General features: G+C 37.4%; 1 protein-coding gene across 4 annotated transcripts in view; it reads right to left on the bottom strand.

Moving 5' to 3' along the window:
• Positions 1-22,534, bottom strand: part of AFF3 (ALF transcription elongation factor 3) — a 658,750-nt gene that overhangs the window by 323,387 nt on the left and 312,829 nt on the right. For 3 of the 4 annotated variants that reach the window (XR_013482795.1, XM_020992852.2, XM_020992854.2), the window contains one exon: positions 3,079-3,123. The exons of the other annotated variant lie outside the window; for it this stretch is intronic. Coding sequence is in view for 2 of the 3 variants with exons in the window: in XM_020992852.2 (XP_020848511.1) it covers positions 3,079-3,123 (45 nt within the window). In the remaining variant the exon portion in view is untranslated. The remainder of the gene's footprint in view (positions 1-3,078; positions 3,124-22,534) is intronic. 4 annotated transcript variants of the gene reach the window in all.

Here is a 22,534-nt window from a genome sequence, read left to right on the forward strand (position 1 = left end):
ATATGATCTAGACCTACCCTCATAAAAATAAGCCCATAACTTATAGAGTAACAGTCCCAGTGACAGAAATGCAAGAATATACAGGGTGATATTCACTATAAGTTTCATAGCACTGGTCACATATACAGAATGAATAACAGGAAAAACAAGGCACTGGCTGAGTGTGGTTGCACACACCTGTAGTCTCTGCTACTAGGGAGGCTGAGGCTGGAGGACTGCTTAAGGTCAGGTGTTCTGAGCTATATATAGAAGGACTAAAGTTTGATAATGTGTCCACACTAAGACTGGTACTATTATGGTGAGCCCATGGGAACAGAATGCCACCCAACTGCTCTGAGGTGAACTGGTGCAGGTCAGAAAAATGAAGTAGATTAAAGCTTCTCTGCTGATGAGTACTGGGATCAGGCTGTGAATGACAACTGCATTGACAGTCTGCAAAATAGTTAGAAGAAAGGAAGGAAGGAAGGAAAAGTACCAAATTAAAGCTAAGTAAAATTCTCAATCTCATTAAAAGGAAATCTGGCAAAGAAAACACTTTTTAGAATTTCCAACAGAAAGTAAGCCCTTGAAGGATAGGGCTATGGTATTTTTGTCTTTGTACTTCATCTACTGGCTAGTATGGTGCCTTGCATATGCCCTTAATAAAGGTTTGTTGAATTGAGTAGATTATAAGAGGTTGAATTTATTTGATAATCTTAATATTTCAGAACACAAGCCTAGGTAAGAGTGTCACAGTCACACACATGCAATTTCTTGGGTCAATTGTCACTTTCATTTAGATGGTGGCACTTACTCTGTTCAGACACATCACCCACCCCATCACCGAGAAATGACGAGAAGGTAAAAGAAAGTCTAGCTTACTATTATTACTACCCTGGCTTCTGGCTGCTCCTGGGCTTCTATAGCATATTGCCATCTGAAGTGTTACAGAAAAAAAAACTGTGTTAACCAGTGTTTTATAGATATAGACAGACATCTATATCTATTTATGTATAATGTATATATGTATAATGTGTATAGTATATATTTATAATGTATATATATGTATAATAACTGTGTTATTATTACATAATCATATTATCACCTGACAAAATTTTAATTTAGGAGGCTCTTGCAAATCTGTTCTTTAATTCTATCCAAGACTTTCTTCTTTTCTGTACTCAATCCCCCTCACAGACCCTATGGCAATGTTGGAAGCACCGGCATAGCTATGGTGGTACCCAGGTATGGCACTATACGTGAGACTGCGAAAGTTGAAGTTCAGTACTGTGGACAGTGACTGAGGAGCACGAGAATGCACTCTTTCAGAACAGTATGACTTTAATATCTTATGCTGTATTTGCTTTATTTTAAGTAAATAATGTGCTTTGGGCATATGTATTACTGAAAAAGTGAAACATGGAAGAAAAAGATGAAATGACCATTTCCCACCACACCATCAGGTTTTACAGGAAAAAAAAGGGGGGGGGAAAACAAGAAGGAAGTGTACTTAAATTTTTTTTGATTTGAAGGTAAGGTAAGAATTAATCTCTCATGGCACTTTATGTATCATGCACAAACACCATGATGCACCAAAATAAGGCTATTTGCCCCATTAACAATATCTATGAATATTCTAGTCCCCAAAGATACACATGCACTGAAAAGAGAGACAGAGAGAGAGAGAGAGAGAGAGAGAGAGAGAGAGAGAGAGAGAGAGAGAGAGAGAGAGAGAGAGAGAGAGAGAGAGAGAGAGGAAGGAAGGAGAGAGAAAGAGAGAGAGAGAGAGAGAGAGAGAGAGAGAGAGAGAGAGAGAGAGAGAGAGAGAGAGAGAGAGAGAGAGAGAGAGAGAAACTCAAGTTAGGATGCTGCATTAGGGCACCTAATAGGTATTCAATAAATATTTATTGATGAATTAGTTGGTTGAATTTAATCTGAAACAAACATTTGAATGGAAAAGATGAAATAATTTAACACACATTTCAACACCAGAAAAGGCAGGGAGGGGAGGACCTGCCTGCTTTTGACAAATGTTTTCTAAGTTAAACTGCCAGGAAAAAAATCACAAGACGCTCAACAGATCAATCTTAAATAAAGTATTTGGCCTCTTTGAAAGACATATGATTATTTGACAATATATGCAAGAAAGAAACCTGCCTTTGGGAACAGCATGATTACTAATGTAGAATTCTAAACCAAATAACTATATTACTATAATTCAATAACAATTCTAGAAAAAGTGTGTACGATGTCCAAAAGATAGAAACATATTAAAATGAAGGGTTTTTTTCTCCTGCTGGGATTTGCCATACCATCTGGTCTAATTTGTCTTGGTGTTTTGCCCAGTAAAATATAAGCTTTCTGAGAAATGCAAATTATTAGGTTACTACTCTGAAGAAGAAAATATGAGTGAAGAATATGGGTGGTAGATGACACCCTGAGTATAAGTTGGTCTACTTAAGGAAACACTCAATATGGAAACATATCCTAACCTAGACCAATCTGAGTGTGAAACTGTTTCACACAGTGAACACAAAATAAAGGTGACTGTGATGAAGAGTTCTGAAATACAAACAGTAATAAGGATAATAATGATATGCAAAACAATATGAAAATAATTTATCAGACACTGAACACCACCTTTTCACTGGAGTGCTACCAATTCTAATTAAGTTTAGGAGAAAAAATAGCAAGTCAACTCTTGCCTCACTTGAAAGGTATAGATCATTAAAGAATGATTTTAAATATTGGTGTGAAAAATGGAAGCATCCAAATGTGAACAACAATATATATTTTCATTTACAATTCTATCCTATCTTCTTGCTAATCAATTTAGTAGCGGTCATCTTTGTTTTTGCCAAGAAACCATGTCATCCTGTAGCTCAACTGGTTTCCTTCCAGAAGTTTTATAACAGAAAACATTATCTAGATAACTAAAATGATTTCTATAGATAATAATAAAATATACTTTTTTTTTTTACATTAAGGGGTTAAGGATAGGGACTATGGAAGATATCATGAGTCTGGTAGTTCCTACTTAGTTCCCATTTAGATTATATGCCCAACAATATGATAGATGGGATTTTAAAAAGTTCCTACCCGTAATATTTCTTCAACACAGCTGTTATCGCCTGATCCACTGTCCTGAAAGCAAAGGAAAATATAACTGTAAGCCAGACACACCAAATGTTCTTAGGAAGGGCAGTCAGACAGAGACAGAGTGAGATATTAAAGACAGGCCCCCGATGAACAGAAATGAAATAAATTTTCAACTTACAGAATTATGATATTAGGGGTATACAAATCTCTCTCTGGCATGATCTCCTAAACGTAGGAAATTGGGGAATTTGTGTTATACTTTTGGAGCCCCTTCCATTGCTGCACCTTCTGCCTTGAGCCTCTACCTAATTACTCTTTTGGATGTCAGGCTCTTTTGGTTCCTATTATGGCCTTTGTTTTTACTGTCACAGCTGAATAGGCCAAAAGCCACTTAGAATTGGCTTAGCACTGGTCTCCTAATTCTCTTCATGCCCTAGCATGCATTTTCTGACCATGTAGCTTTTTAGGTCTGGCTTAGGTTCTAACTCAGTTTTCGAGGAGTAAGCACTCGTTGTCTTCGGGCAACATCTGAAGACTATAGCTGCCACATGTGAAAACAATAAAATATCAATAACAAAAACCATAAGCTTTTATAACTAACTCCCTAATTTTACAGGGGACAAAACTGAGACACACTGAGGTAAGGTATGGGTAGTAAATGGAATTAACCTTGTACCTTTCAGTTTACAAAGAAATTTGCCAAAAAATAGCCCTATGAGGTAGGCAGGAGAAGTATTATTATTCCTATTTTTACATATAAGGAAAATGACCTGATGAAGGTCACCCAATTAGTAAACTTCCGAGCTCAGGCTCAAGCCCATGTCTTTTGAGTGCAATCCAGTGCTATTTCTATTGTATCACACCTTCTCAACTGCAACTTCAACAGTATTATATCAGTACAACATAAGCCTAGTTGATTCTCTAAGATGTATTTTCTTTTAAAATGGCATTTTTAATGAACTTTCTAGAGAGCTAAATACTATGTTGTATTGGGATATGCATGGGACTTAGATGTTAGTCGACCTGGGTTGAATTCCTCACTTATTAGTTGTCTTATCTTCTGTAGTTCACTTAATCTTTCTGAATCTTAAGGGTTTTTTTGGGTTTTTTTTTTAGGCAATTGGGGTTAAGTGACTTGCCCCGGGTCACGCAGCTAGTAAGTGTCAAGTGTTTGGTCTGAGGTCGGATTTGAACTCAGGTCCTCCTGACTTCAGGGCTGGTGCTCTATCCACTGCACCACCTAGCTGCCCCCTGAATCTTAAATTTTTTTTAAATAAAAATTATCTTTTGTCTTTATGACACCTTTATTTCCAGAGAGGTTTCCTCATACCTACCCTATACTGTGAGCCATTCCTTATAATAAGCATTATAAAAGAAAGAGAAAAGAATAGAGAGTGAAACTAACCAATACATTAACCAAGTCTAATGAGTATAGTCAATGTTCCACATCCACAGTCCTCTACCTCTGGAAAGAAGGGAGGGAAGCGAATTTTCTTATCTCTTCTTTGGGACCAAGCTTGGTCACTATCTTATATAATGTTTAGTGTAGTTGTTCTTTCTAGTTACGTCATTGTTGTCATAGACATATTGTTTTCCTGGTTTTGTTTACTTCTTTCTATGTCAATCAGTTCATATTTCTTCCCATGCTTCTCTGAATTTTTCATATTCATTTTTAAAAGCAATACCCCATTGTTTAGCTATTCTCTAATAAATAGGTAATACTATTTCCAAATCTCTGCTAATACAAAAAGTGTTGCTATGAAATTTTGGCATTATATGGCATCTTTCTTTCTGTTATTAATCTCCTTAAGATATATGTCTTACAGTGAGATGTCTGTATTGAAGGGGAGATTTAGTCATCTTTCTTTCTTCCTTTCTTTCCCAAATTACTTTCCTGAATGGTTGGGCCAACTTACAGTTCCACCAACAGTGTATTAATGTGACAATCTTTTTGAAGTCCTTCTAACATTGGCTATTTTCCTCTTTTGTCATTTTTGCCAATTTGTTGGGTGTGAGGTGAAAGTTTAGGGTTGTTTAGATATGCATTTTCATAGGGAGGCAGCACGGTACTGAGGAAAGAGTGTTCCTTTATAGTGAACTATAAAACACCTGGGTTAGAATTCTGGCTCTACTACCTGTGTGACTTTTGACAAATCACTTTACATCACTTTCTTCATCTATGTAATGCTACTATGGAGCAGATCTTCTATATTTGCATTAGTTCCCTTTTTATCTTGGATATAAGGCTTCTCAGAGATATTTGATGTAATGATTTTTAAAAATCAGTCTACTTTTTCCATTCTTCTAGTTGTATTGATTTTGTTCATGCAAAAGCTTTTCAACATAATGTAATCACAATCATACTTTTATCTTAGTCTGAGTTTCTTCATTTATAAATTGGGGATAATAAAATTTGCATGACTTCTCATACAAGTCATGATGCTGTGAGAATCAAATGAGATACTCAGATACTCAAATGGACCTATAATTTTTTCATTATGGAAGTTTTCTCCAGTGATTTAGACGGCAACGCTTTTGTGGTATATAGCCTGCTCATACTTACCATGCACCTCTCAATTTTCATGCTTGTTGACCAACTGTGTGATATGTAGAATTACTTCTTGGAGCTTAAAACATTACATAATGGTCAGCTCTCATTTTTACATATCCATCTTCATCTCAAAGTACATACAATACTCATAGTCACAGTAAAGCCCCAAAAGCTTACATGAAAGCTCACTACTAGGAATAATTCTCAAAGTTTGTTAACCCTTCTCTCCATCTTAAAAACCCTTCCTCCTTTTGCTTCCATGATACTACACTCCTATGATTTTTCATCTATCTCTCTGATCAATCACTGGTTTCTTGATTTCCCTTTGCCCTTTGAAAATGAATATAACTAAAGAATCTACCCTTGTTTCCTTCTCTTTTCTACTGTCCTTCCTTTGAAAATATTCATTCTTTTGGTTTCACCTATCACCTCTGTAGGAATGAATCTCAAATCTTTATCTTTCATTATCTCCCTAAGGTCTCCCAGATCTTTTTGGATATCTCCACTTATATTAGCACCTCAAACTCAACATGTCTACAAGTGAATTTCTCACCTTTTCTCCAAAATCCATCCCTTCCCCTAATGTCTGTGTTTCCATTTATGGCACCATCTTCCTTCCAGTCACTTGGGCTCCTAAATTAGGAGTCAGAATCTCTTATTCTTCCCTCTTCCATACTTGCCACATCCAATCATTTTCAATGCCTAGGAATTCTAATTCCACAACATCTCTCAATCCATCTTCCTCCTTCCCACTCTCATTGCAATAAATGAACACAGTGTAATATTATCATACTATTGAGAAATTATGAAGACTACAGAAAAACACAGGAAGATTTGCATAAACTGATGCAAAGTGAAGTAAGCAGAGCCAGGAAAACAACATATATAATGATTACAACAATACTATTGTAAAGAACAAAAACTGAAACTGAACACTGAATAATTATAATGACCAACCTTGTTCATGAAGAACACATCTCCCTCTCTTCTTTGTAGCAGTGTGAGACTGAGTGTGAAACATTGCATATATTATCAGAATTGGTTAGTTTTGCTGAACTGCCTTTTCACCCCTTCATTTTTTTTTTGTTATGAGATGGCTCACTGGATTGGGATAGATGGAGGAATATTTGGAAATGAAAGTAATATAAAAACAAAAAAAATCAATAAATTTTAAAGACTTACCACAATCTCTCTTTCAATCTACCCTTTCATCCATATCTTTTATTACTCCTCTTCATGCAGGTTATAGAATAGTCAAAATAGAACTTTCTTCTGTCCCTCCTTCCTGTCTTGCCTTCTCCTACTTCCATGTTTTTGCTCATGTCATCTCCTATCCATGGAACATATTCTCTTCATTTCCTGCTGAGATCCTTTATTTTCTTGAAGGCCAACTCAATGAAGCTCACCCTAGCTGAAAGTGATAGCTTTCCCTCCGTCAACTACTAAAAGAATTTCATTTGAAATTTTTCTTAACACTTATCACATTCTCCCTCCTATCATACCTAATATATATATATATATATACATATATATATATATATATTCATATCATATCTTTCTAAGTATACTGTAAACTCCTTGGAGACTGTATCAATTATTTACTTTTATCTCCCTAGTATGTACTTCAGTACCTTATGCATACTAGGTGTTAGTGAATATTTGCTTAATTGAAATAAATTACTACACTTTTTTTTTTAACAGGTAAGATGACCAACATAGAGGGACAATGTTTGCTACAACTTTTTGTAACTTGCTGAGCATTAGAATTCAGAAGGAAAGCATAATTGACTTCAGTTGTGGAGCAGTGCTATTCTTCCTTGGAAAACACAGTTCTCAGAAATTACATTACCCTGGTGATGTCCTTTCCATGGAAACCACAGGAATTTAAAAAGGAGAGAAGTACTTCAGCCTTAATTCCTTTTGTCTTGTGCTGAAGTGATTTCAAGGAGAAAAGCGTGCTGGTTGCCGCATGTGCTGGTTTGTGCTCCGTGTGAAACACTTGGAAACATTTATAGCTCTTGAAGTGCTAATGGATGGATGTTTGCTAGATGTCCAGTGCCAAGCAGTAGTGCTGTGAAAGCATAATTTTTGAGTTTCAGTGAAGTTCTAGACTACTAGCCATGACATTAAGGGTATGTGCAAACCTCAGTCCTCTATATTTGTGGTCCAGAGCATCCCAGAATATGACTCTTAATTCATTTCAATTCAGCATACTCTTATTAAGTGCCTACTATGTGTGAGGTGACAGGAACAAAAAAAAATGAGACAGCCTTTGACTTCAAAGAGCTTACAATCTGAGGGTGGGGGTAGGGAATGACATGCATACAGATAACTATGATACAAAGGAAAGCAAAAATCCAAGAAATGTGCTGTTTGAAATTTGAGAGATCAGTTTTAGTTGGGATTGTGCGGAAATGAATGGAGTAAGAAGTGGCTGAGTTGGGCCTTTAAGTCATGTCAATAAACATTTATGAAGCACCTACTATATGCCAGGCACTGTGCTAAGCACTGGGGATACAAAGAAAGGCAAAAATAGGCCATCCTCGAGGACCTTAGAATTTACTAGGCAACTCAACATGCAAACTATGTACAAATAACAAATATTGGATAAATTGGAGATAAATTCAGAGGAAAGGAACTAGCATATCAAGGAGGACTTCTTGCAGAAGGTGAAAATTAATTGAGGCTTACAAGAAGCCAGAAGCTGGAGATTATGAGAGACAGAATTCTAGGCACGAGACTAGGGGCACCCCAGTAAGGAAATAGGTAATTTTTTTTTTTTTGAGGAATAGCAAGGAGGCCAGTGTCACTGGTAGAATAAACAGAGACAAGTAAAGTATAAAAAGACTGGAAAGGTTGAAAGGGACCAGGTTTTGAAAGATTTTAAAAGCCAAACAGAGAATTTTATATTTGATCCTGGAGGTAATAGAGAACAATTGGGAATTTATTGAATAAAGGATGACATGGGCAGAACTATGTTTTAGGAAGGTAACTTTGGCAGCTGAATGGAGGTGATGAGGGTTTGCAGTATGGTAGGGCCAATGTCAGATGGGAAAGGGGGCAAATAACAAGAAGTGTTATGACAGAACATACAAGACATTGAGTATTGAAGTAAGAGTGAAGAGTCAAGGTACAAGAGTGTGGTTGAGCCATCTAGCTAGAGCCGATCGTTAAATTTTTTAATGTAAGCATTTATATCTGAAAAGGCTATAAATCGGGGGCTTGGTTTATTGCTGTGTTGATTGTCTAGATCTAAGAAAGTGATGGAGAAAATGTTAATAATGGAGAGTAAACTTAAAAGTGTGTCATTCATGCATTCTTACCTACCCCACTTGCCCAGAGAGCTGTTGTTAAACATTTACTAGAATAAACCTGATCTAGGATGACATCTAGATTGCAAGCCTGGGTAACTGGTGGTATCCTTGACAGTGACAGTGAAGTTAGGAAGAGAGGAGAAGGTTTGGGGAAAAGGATAACACGTTCAGTTTTTGGATATGTTGAATTTGAGATGAATACAGGACATCTAGTTTGAGATGTCCAATAGAAAATCAGATGGAGAAACAAGACTGTATACAGGTCAGGAGAGAAGTTAAGGTTGGATAAATACATCTGAGAACCATTTATAGACAGATGATAATTCAATACATAGGAGCTGATGTGATCACAAGCAAAATACTACAGGGGGAGAAGAGGGCCCAGAAAAGAGTTTTAGGGGCCACCCACAGGTAGTAAGTATGACTTGAATATAGCTCCAGCAAAGCACCCTTCTTGGGGAAGAGTTGTACAATTATTCTTGGGTGTTATACCGGCAGCAGTGTTGAGGAGACAATCACTTTGTATTATAGTAAACAATGGGCTACAGTGGACTTGCCTTTTGCTGCTGTACATGCCAGTGCCCACTCTTCTGGCACTGCTATTGGAACCTGTCTGGAGCTACCCAGTAGCTCATTTCTCTACTGGCTCCCTCCTCTCAATCTCTACTGCCAATGTGGTCCACATCTGTGTCTGCTGCCTCCTCAATCTGCTACCAAGGTAGTCCATGTCTGTGCTCAAAGCCCCCTCCACCAATCTGCTGCAACTGTGGTCCATGTCTGTGCTTGCTGCCCTACGTCAGTACCACTGGGCCCATATCCGTGCTCATTGTCCCTGAGGCTTGCAACTCTGATTACCGTCTGCTCTGCCGAAGTCAGTGTCAAGACAGTTTTTTCTATTCTGGTACAGATAATAATTGCAGAACTAAGAGTTATTGAGCTGCTAATGTTGAGGCCTAATTGTTTCCTATGCAGAAGGTTGCTGTAGAACTGTGCTGCCCCTGCCCTCCCCTGTTCAATGGGAGTGCTATGGGTGCTACTTCTGCTGGGACCTGACCAAAGGAGGGTATCCTCCTATGCTGGGTGAAAGACCCATAGAAAGAAAAGGACTTCAGCAGATAGAGATGAGGAAGGAATCTATTCTAGGCATAAAAGAATAGAACGAACAAAGGCACAGAAATGGGAGAGGGATAGACAAGTGCTGGGGAAGGGGAATAGATAAGATTGACTCGAGTTTTCTTCATCATTTTTATTTCCTTTCTAACCTAATTTAAAATCTTAATATCTAAAGGAGGCACAATAACGTCCCACTAACATTTGACTTGACGTCTTAAGATGAAATGGAGGGTTCCCAGACTGTCACACTGGGGAAAAAAAAAACAAAAGAACCATGCATTTCTTAACAGAGAACATTCCTGGCTAAATGATCATCAGGTTAGTCACTGAGTGAAGACTTTTTATGTCATAGCAATGCATGTGCGGGGTAGAGAAGTGGTCTATGAAGTCCTGGGTTCAAACCCCACCTCTGCCAGACATTATTTCTATGATTCTGGACAGGTCATTTAACTCTTTAGCGTCCTAGGCAATTCTCTATAAATCACAGCAAAGGTGCTGACCTGCATCAGTTGAGGGAGTTTCTTTATCAGGGAGTTTCCTGTATCATTGAAATCATAGATTCAAGTCCCTATCCTCTACCTATTAAAGCACCAAGGGATTGTTATCTGCATCAATGAAAGGCATCCTCACAATGAATCTCTGAAGTACTGAAATAAGCAATAAAGCTTCCTCCTCTCCCTACTTTATTACCATACACAATAATTTCTGAATATAGAAATTTAAACATTCAGTCCTGACAGATGTATACTTATTCTAGTAGGCTAGGCTAGATGACCCCTAAGGTCATTTACAATTCCAGAATTCTGTGATTATGTTATCATTTATGTGAGAAGATGACACAGAGACCCATTCACAAATAGCCCCATAATAAAAGTCCAATTGGTTCTGTAATTTGCCCTTTGTTCTAAAATGACATTATTTTATCAGCTTTCATGAATATGAATCTGATGTAAGTCAAGTTTTTAAAATTATCTTTTCCCAAAAAACATTTTAATAGCATGTCACAGTAAAAATCTGGGGTAGAACAGAACATAGGATCTGCTGTCAGATGGTCTGAGTTAGGATACTGGCTCTGCTACTTAAAATCTGTGTTCCCTAAGGCAAGCCACTTCACATTTCTAGCCTTCAGTTTCTTCATCTGTAAAATGAAGGAACTGGACTAAATGATCTCCAAGTTCCCTTATAGTAATTTTTTATTAGTGGAAACCTGGGTTGAGATATAGTACCAATAAAGAAACCACCACCATAACATTTAGGATTAAGATCCAAGTGTATACCATCAAAATATATTCACATGCCTAGCCAACCTTTGTTTTAGAACAACGACATATCCATTCATGAACCTAAGGCATTTCCCTGCCATTGCTTTTTCTGAGTAGAGTCTGGAAACTTTAAAGTAAAGTCTATCCCATTATAGGCCACTTAGTAAGTTATGACTGAAAAAGAACATTAGCTCTGTAGAAATCACCCCATTCTAGTTTCCTCATTGAAATTTATTCATCATAGAAGGCAAGGTGCTAACAATTCATAGACACAATGGAACTGCCTGGCCCTGAGAAAGCATGTCGAGATCAAAAGGTATAAATAGTTTAATTCAAACTCAAAGTTCCTTATACACACCCCTGCTTTTGTTTGTCTCTTCAAATTTTACTTTAGTTTTAGTGCCTGGCACCAAATTAAGTTCCCATCTCTCAGGCCAGGAATCTTCTGAAATCTTCAAATTTCTCATAGCCCCAACCAAAGTTAACTAGGTATTTCTGTGGAAATATAATACAAATATAATATTTGAAAAATAATGTAATACAAAGCCACATTAGGACCCTCTGCTACTTTATAGGCCAACCTTCAGTAACACCACTGTAGAAGGGGATTGTAGACAGATGATATATTCCCACAAGGCTTAGGGCTAACAAAAAGCCTGAAAGAAATTCATTGAACTACATTTTCCATAAGCCTATTAATGGACTTTGGGTAGGAATCCTTGCAGAATCCTTACATGACTGGGGAGTCTTATAATAGAGACAGCAGTTCAGAGCTGGCACAGAGACAAGAGAGATTTGGAAATATGGCAGCTGTGTACAGACTGTGCTTGCCCTAACTCAGGCAGCAGAAACAGTAGCAACAAGAGACCTTAGCACACCCTAGCATGTAACTGTTGAACCAACAGAAGTAAACAGCAATCTCTACTGGGTTCTTTAGTTACTAGTCTATTAAATCAACACTTGCAAGTCTTTTGTGGTGAGTTTCTCTAGCAGTGTTCCAAGAATGGGGAGGGCTCCTGTTGTTTAAAAGACTGAGGAGTCAGTTGGGAACCAAAGTGATGTAGAAGAACCAAGAGATGTAGAAGACTAAGCAATCATTTGGAACTGTTGAATACTTCACTCAATTCTTTGTAATTACCTTGATATTGTTTCAGTACATGCCTTTTGATTTTAAGTATTTGTCATTTGGATTGATCTGGTAAAAGGAGATGCATTTAGAGGAGGTCAAAAGTATACTTTTTGATGGAAAGTTACCCTAACAGTGATAGGTGGTGCAGTGGATAGAGTGCCAGGCCTAGAGTCAGGAAGATTCATCTTCCTGAGTTCAAATCCCACCTTGTCAAATCCCCAAGTCACTTAACCTTATTTACCCTGGTTCGTCTGTAAAATGAGCTGGAGAAGGAAATGGCAAACCACTCCAGTATATTTCACAAGAAAACCCCAGATTGGGTCATGAAGAGTCAAACATGACTGAAAAAATGACTGAACAATAACAATCATACCCCAACAGCATCAGGAAGCCAGGGTTCTGGTACTGTTGGGGTTCTGGTAAAAATTCTCAGGAGGGAATTTTTATTAAGGTTGGTCCAGGCTATATCATTAATCTGGCACTTTATAATTCACATACCTCACAAGCTTAAGAGTAAAGTATGACAATTTATTCTGGTTTGAGGATCTAAATCCCAGTAAATAAACTTTATGAGCAGCTACATGAGGGCAGCATCCATTCCTCAATGCATAGAGTCATCACGGGGTAATGGATTTGGTGTCAAATAGCCTGTGTTTGGATCCTAGCTTTGCTACTTACTGTGTGATGTAGGCAAGTCATTTAATCTTTTTAGAACCCTCAGTTCCCTCGTCCACAAAACGATGGACTTGAAATAAGTGATCTCTAGAGAAGCTTTAAATCCTATGATTCTTTGACAATAAGTGGTCCAACCCCTCCTATAGTATCACCCTGCCCTTAACCTGCTCCTATTCCCAATTTACCCACTGGGTGACAAGCTGCTTAAGCTAATCAGAAATTACCCATTAAAAAGAAGACTGACTGTTTTCTAAAAATCACGTTGATTTCATCAAAGATAATGTGAACAAATTCTCATTGTGGATTTGCCTAGGAGACAGTGCTGAACTAAAAAGCCTCTTTAAATTAAACTTTGGGATTTGACTTCATAAAGCTAAGTTCCTTCTTGAATGCCACAGTTTAATTACACTTGATGTGATTTATATAAATGGCAAGTTCCTTTTGTGATTTCCTCCTACCCACACCCATTTGTTTTCCATTGTTCCAATTCAGCAAGGGAGTTAGGCTCCAGTAGCAATGTGCCCAGCACTGCTTCTGATATTTGGGGGTTGGGGAAAGATTTTGTTTTGGGGTGAGGTCCATGGTGCTTTTCCAGAAAAGAAAACATTTGTAGGATCTGGATAGCGACCAATCCATCTTCTTTCAGGGTCTTACCCTTCATCCCCTCCTCCCTTCCCTCTCCTATTCTGAAAAGATTCCAGAACTCAGCCAGGGTCAGAGTGCTCTGAAAGCCAGGCTCAGGTTTGAAATTACATGTGCACAGCCAGGGTACAGCAGAATGGTCTTCAGATTTGAATTAGCTCCTGATGCCTTAGAGGTAGAAGGTAGGGGAGAGAGGAAAAGCCCCTAAAGAGTACAGGGATGGATGTAGACCCTTAGAAGTTAGGAGGAGATAGAATTCATCTTTTCCTAAATCCAAGCTCTTCATAGCACAGATTTAGGATGGGACTGGAAGGATTATTCACCTTCCTGGTTGCTTCTTCATGTTGCTGTTCTATTGCAGTCAAATCCTGTACTTATATTTGAATGCTCAGCTGCCCCTAGATCCATAATTTCAGTGTTTTCTAAAATGATTCAAAACTTACATATGATGTACATCCAGGGGTAAAAAGCGTCAGGGCGCATATTTTTCCACAACAAAATTTTACTTTCTTAAGATCTGCAGAATGTAAATTTTAATTACACTGTTGTGTTTTGCATGTTTTTTTCCTTCTTTTTGTGTTGTTATTTCATGCCAAGTTACTGAGTAGTATTTATACTGACTTTGATGAACCCAACTCATTTGCCTATCATTACATTCTGAAATCTGTCATAACAGTCTCACCTCATGGAAACTCCAAAGAACTTTCAATTAAAAGCTAGCTACTCCAGCTCATTCTGCTCCTCAGAAGCACTGCCCATCACCACCTTCTCTCACAGAGCTGTCCTCCCAAAACCCTGCCAAGTAAATACACCCCAGCTCACATTCTGCCAGAAAAAATAGAAGAATCTGAGCTCTGGGTAACTGTAGCTGAAGAAATAGCCAGGAGCAGCACATCACAGAAAGCACAAGGTGCTAATTACCTTGCCAAGCATAGAGCCCCTACAAGATGCAAGGCTCAAGAAGTACAGACTCCAGCGAATCCTTGGGAAACGGAATGTCATTCCACCAAAGCTGAAGAGGCACACATTTTACTTACTACAGAACCTTAACTCTTTACTTGATCAGTCACTTTTCAAGGCTGAAGTTCGTAATAAAATAAAATAATAACATTGCCGAGTGCCACAACACTTTTGTTTGTTTGCAGGCGCTAAAAAGAGCTCTTGAGGCATTTTCTTTTTAATTATTTTCCCCACTAAACCTCAAAACCTCTCTGAGGAAGGCAAGGAACAATCATTATTATTCTCATTTTATAAGGAAACAGAGGCACAAACAAATTAAGTGAGTTTCCCAAGGTTATGAATGTTTTACGTCTCAGTTCGTTGCTCCAAAACAATGATCATATACCTATTTTTTCAGACCACAAGCACCTTAACCCCACTCCTCTACCCCACATCACCCTTTTCCATTGTCTCCTTCTGCCAACCTTGGCAAGATAAGCACACTGTTCAAAAAGGGGAGATATGTAATCATAAGCTCTTGTCCCCAGGGCTCCAACTTGACTGTATGTAGGCTGTCTCCCCTCTGATCCATTGTGCTCAACACTAGCAGGCTAGCCTTACTTAAGTAAACTTACTCAAGTTTAAATATCACTTTCCCCATGTAACTTCCCTACTAAAAAAATTTCCCAATGGCCCCTTAATTTCTAGCACACTGAACTGAAATTTTCTGCCTGGCCCCACCCTACATACCCAGACTTATTTCTCAGTACTCTCCAAAATATTTCCTTCACTCTAATTAGGTCAATTTTTTCACCAGCCTAAAGACCTGTCAATCTAATTTCAAATTTCATGCCTTTTTTTTTTCACGTAACTCCTCTTGTTTTCTTGACAAAGATAATGGAGTGCCATTTGCTATTTTATCCTGTTTTTTTGGTTAGGCAATTGGGGTTAAGTGACTTGCCCAGGGTCACACAGCTAGTAAGTGTCAAGTGTTTGGTCTGAGGCCGGATTTGAACTCAGGTACTCATGACTTCAGGACTGGTTCATTTTACAGATGAGGAAACACTAGCAAACAGGGTTAAGTGACTTGTCCAGGGTCACTTAGCTTGTAAGTATCTGAGACCAGTTTTGAACTCAGGAAGATGAGTCTTCCTGAGTCCAGGCTCAGTTCTATATCCACTTGCCACCTAGCTGCACAAACAAAAAAAATAAAATAATCTCTCTGTCTCTGCCCTCACAGATTTTCTATTCCACTAGGAAATATAGTATGTATTTAAGTATAAAAATACAAAGTATATATAAAGCAATTTCAAGAGGTAGAAAGTATTAATAACTAGGGTGTGGGGGTAATCAGGAAATTGCTTGAGAAGGATATGGCACTTGAATTTTGAAGGAAAATAGGAATTCTGTAAAGTGAAGGTATATGCCAGATATGGAAGGACCATTTGTACAAAGGTCTGGGGGCAAAAGATGGAATGTCTAGCAAGTCAGTTTGACTGGAATAGTGAGTATGTGAAGAGGAGTACAATGAAATAATACTGTTAAGACAGATGGGAGCCAGATTGTGGAGGGCATTAAATGTAAGGCTGAGAATTTTGTACTCCATACTAAATGACAGTCATTCCCACTGTATAACTGGACAAAATGTACATTCTGACCAACCCATTTTTGTATTTGAAATACACTGGCTAAGTCAGTAAAAAGTAATAGTGCTTAAGATATTCAGGCCTAACTGAAATGCTGCATAACATACAAAAACTCACTGCAGCATCTAAAATAGCACTTTATCTTCCAGAAATACATCCTTTTCATAAAACTATTTTTTATTGTTTACTTAAACAGGAAAATCTGTTAGTTATTCTGTAGATCCCATTAGTTTGTATTAAAAGGTTCAAGAGATGATTAAGTTCATCATTTCAACTGAATGCTATTTCATAGCGATTGTCATTGTTATTCAGTTGTTTTTCAGTTACATCTGGCTCTTTGTGACCTCTATTTGGGGTTTTCTTCGCAAAGATACTAGAGTAGTTTGACGTTTCCTTCTGCAGCCCAGATGAAGAAACTGAAGTAAACAGGGTTAAGTGACTTGCCCAGGGTCACACAGCTAGTAAGTAACTGAGGCGAGATTTGAACTCAGGAGGATGAGTCATCCTGACTCCAAGACTGAGGCTTTATCCACTGTGCCACCCGGCTGCTCCTTCATAGTGATTAATCTACTAATAATACAGTTCTTACAATATGAAAAACACTGTCCTTGACAACTGTAGATCTGGAGAGAGGTACAAAATGCATCTTGGCTTTCAAGGATATTATAAGGGAGTTAGAGAAAAAACACTTCCCAGTAAGGTGTAACAGGAGTGTGCAAAGTTCCAAGAATAATAATAAGAATCAGAATCTTAATGGTTGGCATTCTGGTAGCAGCTAAGTGGCACAGTGGGTAGAGCTCTGGCCTTGGAGTTAGGAGGACTGGAGTTCAAATCTGACCTCAGACACTTGACACTTACTAGCTGTGTTACACTGGGCAAGTCACTTAACCCCAACTGCCTCACCAAAAAAAAAGAATAGCTAGTATTCTATGCAACATTTTACAATGAACTTTAATTTACAAAATTACCTTATATACCTCTTAACAGCCTTATGATATTGACCAAAATATTAAGACCAAGAAATACAAATTAAGGCTCCTACATTTTTAATCAATGAAGAATGAAAAACATTGATATGATCGATATTTGAATCAATGAGGACGTTATGTAGAAAATTGGCAACAAAACATCATTAAATATTTGGAATAATTACCAAAAACAATAATATCCATTTCTTAAATCTAGCTCACAAGCTCACTTTTGGAAGTATTGTTGCACATTCTATCTATGTCATGATTTTTATCTGAAAGACTCTTGACAGCACCTCGGATTTTGATTTGCAATTACCATATTCATCTTAAAGGGTCAGTCACTTCAAGATGATTGTCTTCAAGAAGAGAAATCAACCACAGATTATGTTTAGATGCTGTGGTCCAGGGCCTCTATTCTATGCAGTAGGTTATCCTCTGGGATACTTTCTTTACAATGTTCAAATGTGAAAACTGGGGAGTGGGGAAGGTAAAGGTGTGAGTTGTTTAGGGAGGTAGGCCTATGCTTACTACCTAATAAAGAAAGCACTGCTTGACAACAAACATTTTGATGGAATCAGCATTGGGACCAATCATCTAATTAGCTACCAAATCTTTTATTCTGTCTACAAACCCAGAGGCTATTGCTGCAAGCGTACTTCTAGTGATTGAGAAATGAATAAAGATGAAGCAGAGAATCATCTCCCTCTGCCCCCAACCCCCTCCCAAAAGGCATCTGTTACTTTAAGAGTGACAAGGCTATATGCTAGCACACTGAAACAAGAGCTGTAACCTTCCTACGATGTGCTCCCCCAAACACAAACAAAATTTTCCCTTGTACCCTCCTTAGAAAAAAGGATGGTGTTATAAAATCCTGCTGAATCTGTGTAATAGGAGACTATATCCCTTAGATTCTAACGAAAACAAAATATTTCTTAGTGCTATCATGACAGCCATCAAGGTAATAAAAATCACTTCTCATTGCTAAACTTTGCAGTCCTCCTTATAAATACTGTTTCTCTCCAGGTTACTGATGGACTATGAATGCAGATTAATGATGGATTTCTGAACAAGAGCCCTTCTCCAAAGGCACCCTATTTAGTAGAACTGCCATCCTATTTAGCATATGCCTACTCAAAATATCTTGCATTCCAAATAGAATTTGTTATAGAAAAAAGTGAGCATTCTACACACACACACACACACACACACACACACACACACACACACACACACAATGGCAATGAAATTTCACTTTTAGTCATTAAAAGAAAAAGCAGTTCCTCCAACAATGCTTTTGAAATTAAAAGCTAGGGGAAAGATGAGTAGGAGGGATAGAAAAATGCATATGCTAACAGTAATTTACAAATCTGTAAGTTTTAAGAGACAAAAGCCACTATAAATTGGTGTATAGGCTCATAGCACCTAAAAATGCTAATTCCATTTAAGCATTCCCTTCAGAGGACTTAAAATTCTGGACCTGGAATTGGTCATAGGAATGTTGAGGCTAGGCAGAAGGAATCCTAGCATAGTAGAAGTTGGCCGCTCAGTGTGAGGCTGATAAGACTAGCTGAGTAGAAATAAGGCAAGGTGAGGAAAAGGGGTGAGGGGTGGAGAAAGAGGAGGGTAGTATTGACAGAAAAGAAGAGAAAAGGCTGTGAAAGGAAAATTCTGTTCACAGTTTTGCTTGGTAAACTGAAATTTAAACTTTGCTCCTGGCGGGAAGGAAATTCAAGACACAATCTGGATTCAAGGAAGTTAAATGCCTATACCTTCTGAGTAAAGATTTCTACCAATGGTTATTTGAAAAGGGTCATCAGGGACCTGATCTAATAGCAAATAGCTTTATGACCTTGGAGAAGTGACATATTCTTTTTTGTGCCTCACTTGCTTCATATCTCAAATGATAATAATACCTCACAGAATTGTTGTACAGAAAGTGTTAGTTACCCATTAGAGGACAACAGAAATGTGAGTTGTTATTAAGAAAGCCACTTAGGTATTTAGCATAATATTCTCATTGGCACTATCCTAAGAAGCTAAGAATACAAGTTGAGTAATAAGGCTGAAAAGATTATAAATATTTGAGTATAAAAATACTATGAGAAACCCAATAAATAAGAACAGCAAGCTTGTGAAAACAAAGGGACAGGATCTCTCCTAATTTATCTAACAGACATATGTCCTTTGTTTTTTTGCCTGTTTGTTTGTTTTTTGTTATTGTTGTTGTTTTTTGCTAGGCAATGGAGGTTAAGTGACTTGCCCAGAGTCACACAGCTAGTTAAGTGTCAAGTGTCTGAGGCCAGATTTGAACTCAGATCCTCCTGAATCCAGGGCTGGTGCTCCATCCACTATACCACCTAGCTGCCCCAACACATGTCCTTTGGAAGTAGGTGTACATGGGAACCTTTGGAAACGGTGTTCTTGAAGCTACTTCATCAAAAACAGGTCATGCCTGATTAACCTCATTTACTGTTTTTTTTTTAAACAAGGCTGTTATATTGGTAGATTAGATAAATGCTGCAGGCACAACTTTCCTAGACTTTAGAAAAGAATTTTACAAGTCCATCATGCTGTATTTCTGGACAAGATGAAGAGATATGGATAATATGATAAGAGTAGGTTTATTTAGAACTGGTTGAATAATAAAATAATAAGATCCAAAGAATAGTCATTAATGGATGCCTGTCAATGGAGTTACATAGTATAATTACCCCTACTGCCTCCACCTCCCCAGATCTGTCCTTGGACTTGTCCTATTTAATTTTTTTAAATCAATGAGTTGGATAAGAGCATGCTTATTATTACAAGGAAGAAAGCTAGGAGAGATAGCTAACACAGTGAAGGTAAGATCCAAGAGGATCAATCTCAATGGGATAGAATGATGGTCTAAATCAAAGAAGATAAAATTTAATAAAGTCCTACACCTAGGTTTGAAAACTTTACAAGATGAAATGGGGGAGGCTTGGCTAGTTCATGTGAAAATTTATCTAGGGGTCTTAGAATAATACAAGTTCAATATGAATCACTAGTATAATATAATATAATATAATATAATATAATATAATATAATATAATATAATATAATATAATATAATATAATATAATATAATATAATATGACATAATATAATATAATATAATAAAAAAGGCAAAGGGGACCCTAATGCAACCTTAGGCTGCCTTAAGAGAATCCTGGTATTTAAAATGAAGGTGGTGATAACCTCATTGAACATTGTCCTGGTTAGGCTAAATCTGAAGTAGTGTGTTCTGTTCTGGGCATCATATTTTAGGAAGAATATTAATAACAAGGGGAACATCAAGAGTAGAATGCCCCGGATGGTGAAGGACCTTGAAATCATGCCATAAAAAGGTCAAGTGAAGGAATTTAAGGAGCTTAGTCTAGAGAAGATTTAGGGATGATACAAATGTTTCTAAATGTCTGAAGGGTTTTCACAGGAAGAAGTATTAGAATTGTTCTCCTTGGCTCCACAGGGCTGAACTAGGGACTAATTGGAAGTTGTAGAAAGGCAGATTTAGGCTCTAGGTAAGAGAAAAATCCTAATAATTAGGGCTATCCAAATTGGAATGAGATCCCATAGGAAATAGTTGTTTGCCCTTTCCTGAATTTTTTTGAGTATAATGACCATTTGGCAGGGATGCTATACAGGAGATAGATTGGTATATTTTGGACTAGATAGCCTCCAAGTTCCCTTCCAACTCTGTGACTGTGATTCTGTGAGTTTCAGGAAGAGAAACAAATGTGCTCTCAACAGAAAATACAATTGAAATATCTGGAAAGAAACTAATGGAGGAGAAATCAAAGAGGGAACTTTTTAGGTAGGGTATAAAAAAGTCTAGTAATGCAGCAATTTAGAAGGTCGAGTCTTAAACTCGTTATTTGTCTATAACGTCCTCTTTTTCTAGGTATTTTTATTCATGGTGAGTAATGTTCCTGGGAAAAAAAAATTATCTATCATTTGGGGGAAGAAAACTTGATTATCTTTCCTTTTCTTTTGAATTAATGAAAGTCTGAGGCCAAAACCCAAATCATCTATGTTGGAGGAGAAACAGATAATATAATTAAGAAACTAAACATCAAATATTTTTAAAGAAAACTGTTCACTTGTGGTGCCATACCATCAGGCAGACAATTAGTATTCAATCAGTTATACTTGAAGACTATTACTATACGAGGTCAAAGTGGTATCAGTGTTGCTGCTGTTGCTGCTGCTAGTGATATCAGATTATATAGATTTTATCTGAGGAATATGTTTAAAATAGGTATGAGAGAAATTGCATTTTAATGTTACTTCATTTACATCATTGCATGTTAAAGGTACTTCATTTTTGACATATTTTCACAAATATCACCCCATTTGATCATTTCAACCACCTAACCAATAAAACCAGAGGCAGGCATTACTATCTTAATTTTAGAGATGAAGGAACTTAGGGACCAAAGGGTTAAAACATTGGCCTAAAGTCACACAGTAGGTTGGTGGTAGAGCCTAAACTAGAACCCAGGTCTTCTGATTCCAATCCAATACTCTTTCCATTACATCTCATGGTTCCCCCAGGCGAAGTTCAGTGATGTGTCTGTGCTACTTAAGGAACCATGAAAATGAGCAAGTGTTAAGAGCTTAAAAGATATTGAGCAACAGACCTAAAGGAAATTGGATACACTTGATTTTGGCTTAATATTACACTTTTGTTAGATTTGCTGAGAAATCTGTGTCTGTAGGGGAAATATGAGGGGATATGCTATAAATAAATGCTTGCAATTCTCTAGCTGGGAACCAGCTGGAGCAGAGAGGTGTGACTGCAATGGAGGAGAGGATGGCTTTAGTAAATATGAGTGAGGAACTTATAGACACTTCAGTGGGCTGATAAGGATTTCTCAGACTTAGAGATTTTAAAAAAAATATCTAACTACAAGGCCATAGTCAAGTTTTGTTAAATTGTGAATTCTGTCAACTGCAATATACTTAATTTCACCAGTGTGGCTGTAGGGTTGGATTTAGAAATTATTAGTAGGATATAGGGAAGCAAAAATGCTACTTACCCATTCTCTTCTCTCTGATTAATTAATTTAATTTGATTTAGTGATGGAAGAAAATTTAAAAGTGGTATAGTCTAACCCTCTCATTTTATATATGAAGAAATTCAGGTATGGAAAGGTTAAATAACTTTTAAATGACTTGGCCTAGATCACATA

This window comes from Phascolarctos cinereus, unplaced genomic scaffold (genome assembly GCF_003287225.1).
Source record: "Phascolarctos cinereus isolate Bilbo 61053 unplaced genomic scaffold, phaCin_HiC Scaffold_726;HRSCAF=1367, whole genome shotgun sequence".
In the NCBI taxonomy this organism is placed as follows: Eukaryota; Metazoa; Chordata; class Mammalia; order Diprotodontia; family Phascolarctidae; genus Phascolarctos; species Phascolarctos cinereus.